This window comes from Hibiscus syriacus, unplaced genomic scaffold (assembly GCF_006381635.1).
Source record: "Hibiscus syriacus cultivar Baekdansim isolate YM2019G1 unplaced genomic scaffold, ASM638163v2 tig00110114_pilon, whole genome shotgun sequence".
Classification (NCBI taxonomy): Eukaryota; Viridiplantae; Streptophyta; class Magnoliopsida; order Malvales; family Malvaceae; genus Hibiscus; species Hibiscus syriacus.
This window is the reverse complement of record NW_024062594.1, coordinates 2,146,178-2,151,835: the sequence shown is the minus strand read 5'-3', so window position 1 is coordinate 2,151,835 and position 5,658 is coordinate 2,146,178. Positions and strand designations below refer to the sequence as shown.

At 36.1% G+C, this 5,658-nt stretch overlaps 1 protein-coding gene across 3 annotated transcripts; it reads left to right on the top strand.

Annotated features, from left to right (window-relative positions):
* Positions 1 to 450: 450 nt before the first annotated feature.
* Positions 451 to 5,658, top strand: LOC120215291. 3 transcript variants are annotated; one of them, XM_039213008.1, is made up of 15 exons: positions 451 to 685; positions 1,526 to 1,678; positions 1,782 to 1,893; positions 1,993 to 2,130; positions 2,925 to 3,029; positions 3,562 to 3,645; positions 3,853 to 3,968; positions 4,091 to 4,192; positions 4,300 to 4,413; positions 4,509 to 4,565; positions 4,662 to 4,728; positions 4,820 to 4,873; positions 5,129 to 5,203; positions 5,286 to 5,321; positions 5,412 to 5,658. In XM_039213008.1, the coding sequence occupies exons 2-15, from the start codon at positions 1,644 to 1,646 to the stop codon at positions 5,508 to 5,510; spliced, it is 1,194 nt and encodes a 397-aa protein (XP_039068939.1). In that variant the 5' UTR covers positions 451 to 685; positions 1,526 to 1,643; the 3' UTR covers positions 5,511 to 5,658. The 3 variants fall into 3 exon arrangements, with proteins under 3 accessions (XP_039068939.1, XP_039068940.1, XP_039068941.1); XM_039213009.1 differs by lacking the exon at positions 1,526 to 1,678; XM_039213010.1 differs by lacking the exons at positions 5,129 to 5,203; positions 5,286 to 5,321; positions 5,412 to 5,658 and adding an exon at positions 4,985 to 5,026 and having other exon boundaries at positions 452 to 685.

The window sequence follows — 5,658 nt, the reverse complement described above, 5'->3', positions numbered from 1 at the left end:
CTGACGTGATGCCAGCTCGGATAAGGCACGGATGGTCCAACTCGAACGATGCTAGATCGATAAAATTTGACAAAACGGTGCTTGACAGATAATTTTTTTCTGTCCGGGTTATTTTTGGGTAAAATCGTCTAGAATGTAGAGTATTTAAGGTGGTTGAAAAGGTTAGTTAACAGGAAATCTAGGAAGCTTCAGGTGGGGGTCCAAAAGAATTAAATGTCAAAATCAAACAGCATCCTCCACCACAAAATCCATTGTGAATTAAATTCAAATTTATGTACATGTTTGTTTTACCTTTCTATTTAGACTTGAAATAAATTTCATTTTCTGCTCCTAAAAACACTATAAATTCTTTTTTTCTAAAATCTTTTTTTCTAAAATCTTTTACCCAGATTCTATGAAATCCGGCAAAAAGAGAATATCAATCTCTTTTTGATTTTTTTCCCGGGAAACTGATATCCTTCTGATCAGGTTCACGTTTTCTATTATCTTCTTTCTTTCTATCTCAGGAAGGCGATCAGTAAGTTTGTGCTCTCAAGACTTAAGAGAGAAGCATAAACTTGTTTCTTTTCATATTTTCAGTTAAAAATGCGAAGGTGATTTTTCTCGTGATTTTAGAGCCCTTATAAATACACTTTCAGTTTCCATCAGATCTTCTTCAGTTGTTCTCAATCATCTTTTCTTTCAGGTAAGTAAATACTTTTAACTTCTTTTTAATCTTTTGTTTAGTTTAGTTTTTCCGTTTGTTTCTCGAGAAAAAACATCGGCTCACCTGCAGCAGCCTTTATTAGCATTATGTTATTTAATCCTTTTTTGAGTTGGTTTTTTAATCTTTGAATCGTTTAGATTTTCAGTCTCTTGCTTTCTTGCTTTTCTTTTTCTGTTGTCATTGATTTTTATTGGTAAAAAATAAAAAGTAATCGAAAAGGTGGTTGAATCTAAGATTTTTTAAAGGAATAAAACCGGTTTATGTTTTTGGTGTTTCCGGTCTGTATCTTTCAACCTAAGCGAACACGGTGCATGCTGTTAAAATAAAAATAAAAATTATCGATATAGAAGCTTTTTAATTTTATAATTATAGGACATCAGTAGAAAAGAAAAGCACATGTTTGCATGATTATGGAGTTATTGAATTTATAATTGGAATTTCTCTGGCGTTGTGTTTGTCTGTTGACCGTGATCTTTTGTCAAGTGGGTAGCACATGGTCTTACTTGTGGTGTTACTAGTTGAGGTTTATGTGGAAGGAGTTCTTAGGTGCTATTCAGTAGCTTCTTATGGGGATTCTTTCTTTTTTTTTTACTATATAATAAAATCCTTGGAGCAAGTGTTAAAGGTCTCATTAGCTTGTCTTTTGCTGTCTGCATTTTGTATAAACTGGTAAATTTGATTGAACTAAGATATCAGATGAGAGTTAGATGCCATGCCCATGAAATTGCTGTTTGAATCTCAGTTCTTGTTAGTGCCCATCTTGGTTGATTTTATCTGTAACCATTTGTTTTGCTTTTAATAAAAAAATTTGGTCTTCAGGTCTTTGTGCTGACGATTTCTCTTTGTTTTGAGAATGGGCAACTGAAGGCCTGCTCAATAATGCTCAAAGGCTCTTGTAATCTGAATTGACCATAGTTTGTTGTGAATATACAATCAGATGAATTTGAGTAGAATGGGAATCTTTACACGCAGGTTCACATCTTATGGTCCCCTTCGTATCTTGTCTAATTATGTTTAGAAAAGTTTACTTTGATGCGGAAGTAATTTAACTTTTATTCCATCTTGGTGACTGCAGTACGGTTAGTAGAAAGCCAAATGAGAGCATGAGGCTTATTGTGACAACATTTGTTGGAGTAGTTGTTGGCTTCTTAGTAGGATTATCTTTCCCAGCTTTGTCATTAACAAAGGTAAGCAAACTATTTCCCCTTTTTGATTTTATATTCATTGTTCTGCATCTAGAATAATGATCTTTCTGATCTGAGTGATGGAACTTTTGCGTTTGACAGTTCAATCTATCATCCGGCATTCATACGACCATCGATATCAAATACACTGAGTATACAAAGCCTAGCCTCTCAAGCCCAATTCCTTTGCAGCATCCACTTGATAATAATAGAAGTTCTGCTAATGCCACATCAAAGAAGGTATTTCTACAGGATTTGGAGATAGATATTCATTGAACCAAAAAATCTTAATACTTAATTTGAATAAAAGCTTAATGTTAGTAAATCAAATTTGCGGAATAAGGTTTTAGATAGTTTTTCACAGTAGGTTTCAGGTGTTCTTTTTCCCTGGGGAAACTATTGTCCTGTAAAGTTTCAATACCTGATCGGTCTTGTATTTTGTTTACCAAAGTTTTGGTTTGTGAAGGGATAACATAAATAATTGGATAGTTTTCTTCATGCAGTTTTTGTATTCTACACCAATTTATCTATTCATGTCTAGATACTTCTCTTGCATCGTAGACTGTAGGCATTTTTTGAAATCTTGATGAGGAAGTGTGATTTTTTCCTCGGGAAACAAGGATAGTGTGGTTCTTATGCCATTCAAGCTACTGAACGTAGGGACATTTTCTGTTTCATTTTATACAAAATTGATCCTGATAGTTCTCACGGTAATACATATAGGGTTCCCTTGGTTTATCTCTAGTATAAATGCACCGGGAAATTGAATAAACACTACATTGAAAAAAAAATGGCGCCCATTGCTCATTCATAGCCCAGCATGTTTCTATAATTGAATGGACGTGCATTTATGGTCTATGTATGAAACAATTGCTCACATCACATATCCAGATGCATCATTAAATTAATCTTTTACTATCTTCGTATTCCTAAATGATGTCACTTTTATGTTTGGCGATTTTCTAGGACCTGATTAATAATATGGTGCTACTCTAATATGCCATGTTTTTCTGCTTCTTTTATGACTGGTACAGATTTGGGTCCCATCAAATCCTCGAGGTGCGGAAAGATTACCACCAGGAATTGTTACAGCTGAGTCAGACTTATACCTACGCCGATTGTGGGGCAAGCCTGATGAGGTGTGTTTACTTGGAACCTTTTGTTGATTATTATTTGAACCCTGAATACTTTTTCAACTTTCTAATGCATTCATGAATATGTTTATCTCTGGTATGTACAAATAAATTGCATTGGTTTTGATTGAATAAATTTTATAAATAAAATATCGCTTCTAAAATTGTTGGAACCATCTCTTGTTCCAAATATTATTGCTCTTGTTCCAGGGCAAATGCTAAAGTAAAACTGCAACAGCAGACTAGATGTGGAAATAGTGGTGATATATCTTGGTTCTTAGCGAGTTAATTTGGATATATGAAATTACCCTCTGTTGTCTAGCCTGAAAAGCAGGAAAAAGGGGATTAGTGAAATACTTTATGGGAAACTAGGTTTTTTGTTTTTTGCATTGTTCATCTCAATTCACATGATAAAAACCATTATACTTGTGCAAGTCCATAGATTTAAGAAAGAATTGTATAGATAAGAATAAAACATATTGTATTTGTGAGTTTTCTCTTACCCTGATTGCGGTTTGGAAAACATTGGCATCTACAGGACTTGACCAGCACGCCAAAGTATCTTGTCACATTTACTGTTGGTTATAATCAACGGAAGAATATTGATGCTGCAGTTAAAAAGGTATTATTCTCTTTATATGTGTGTGCGCATTAAGTGTACATCAGTCTGTGTCTGAGTGCTTGTGTGAAGGTGCATCCTTATGCACATCTTTTTGGAGGCATTTCTGGAAGATAGTTAGGATGCTCAGATGGGGATGGGGTTTTCTGATGCCCATATGATTGTGCAGTGCACATTGCATGTTGTGACTAAAAAAATGCTTCAAAACAGTTTTCAGGGAATTTTACCATTCTTCTCTTTCATTATGACGGTCGAACAACTGAATGGGATGAGTTTGAGTGGTCAAAGGAGGCAATACATGTGAGTGTTCGCAGGCAGACTAAATGGTATGCAGTTAATTTAGACTTTCAAATTCAAGTCATTTTGCTGGCAGGATTGGGTGCAATGCTAGTTATCTGTGTTGCTTAATGATTTTAAAGATTTAACTCTAAATATTTTATTTACCTAGGTGGTATGCCAAGAGGTTTTTGCACCCTGACATCGTGGCACCATATGACTACATATTCATCTGGGATGAGGACTTGGGGGTTGAGCATTTCAATGCAGAAGAGTGAGTTGGACGTTGCGGGACTTCTTAACAAATTGTTTGTTCAACTTCAACCCATTTCCTTTACAAAGAAGACCTTAAAACAAGGTTCTATTTATTTAATTTTACAGATACATTAAACTGGTGAGGAAGCATGGACTGGATATTTCACAGCCTGGTTTGGAACCGAATAAAGGGTTAACCTGGCAAATGACAAAGAGGAGAGGTGATCGTGAAGTTCACAAGTAAGAAACTGTTGGCAATTATACCAGGAATCATTGAAGTCTACATAATTCATTGAATGTTGAATAACTTTTTCCATTTTCGAATTTTGGTTCAGAGAAACAGAGGAGAAACCAGGCTGGTGCAATCATCCACACGTTCCTCCGTGTGCAGCGTATGTATAGCTTTGAGCATTGTTGTTAATATATCATGCTTTAATTCTCCATAAGCTTAGTAAATATTAACTATTCTTTTTCTTTTGTAAATTTAGGTTTGTGGAGATAATGGCTCCTGTGTTCTCACGTGATGCATGGCGATGTGTATGGCATATGATTCAGGTACTGAGGTTGTTCTTATTTTGTTCATTTTAACATTGCTGCTTCTTCCATTGTTTTCTTGGTATTTCTCAATCTACTGTTTTTCTTGTAGAATGACTTGGTCCATGGGTGGGGTCTTGATTTCGCCCTCAGAAAATGCGTAGAGGTTAGCATTCTATTGCTCCTGTCTCTGTCGTTTATCATCTATCGTCCTTGAATCCATCCTGTCACGGCCCGTCGATGAATCAGTACTCTTATTTGATCTCGTTCTCATTAGATCAAATGGAATTGCGAAATGAAGTGACACGAGAATACGCGAGTACCCTATTTATCGACCGGTCATGATAGTTCCCTTCCCTGAACTCTTTAAAAAGGATTCATTTGTTCACCAAGTATGGATATCTGTATATCTTGAAAACAGCCTGCCCATGAGAAGATTGGCGTGGTGGATGCTCAGTGGATTGTTCATCAATCTGTTCCCTCTCTTGGGAACCAGGTAATGAAAACTTTCCTTTGTCTGCCAATTTTCCTCTTCCCCCCCCCCCTCGAATTTTGGGGTTAATTTTGTTTTTGGGCAGGGAGAGTCGGAAAACGGGAAGGCACCGTGGCAAGGGGTAAGTATGCAGTATCTGCCGTCTTCCGTTTTCCCTTGTTTTGTGGATTGTGAAATTAAGTTGAAATTAATGGCATTGTGAAATTGGCAGGTAAGGGAGAGATGTCAAAAGGAATGGAGTATGTTCCAGACGCGGTTTTCAAGGGCCGAAAGGGCATACTTCAAGGCACTAAATACAACTTCTCATTAGATACAGCGCCATACCCCAAAACCTGACCTTATATTCATTATACTCTTCTCATTCCCATACACTTTGTAGATGACACACATTGTAGTTGTATTCATTGTTACTGAATAATCATCACATTTTGGTCCTAAAATCACAAAATAATTCTTAA

Bases quoted from the DNA above. Each gene is read 5' to 3' on its own strand.
- LOC120215291 (XM_039213008.1), top strand. From the start codon at position 1,644: ATGAATTTGAGTAGAATGGGAATCTTTACACGCAG. The intron at 3,030-3,561 runs GTGTGTTTACTT...TGGCATCTACAG, and splicing joins TGTGGGGCAAGCCTGATGAG to GACTTGACCAGCACGCCAAA. The intron at 5,322-5,411 runs GTAAGTATGCAG...TGAAATTGGCAG, and splicing joins GGAAGGCACCGTGGCAAGGG to GTAAGGGAGAGATGTCAAAA.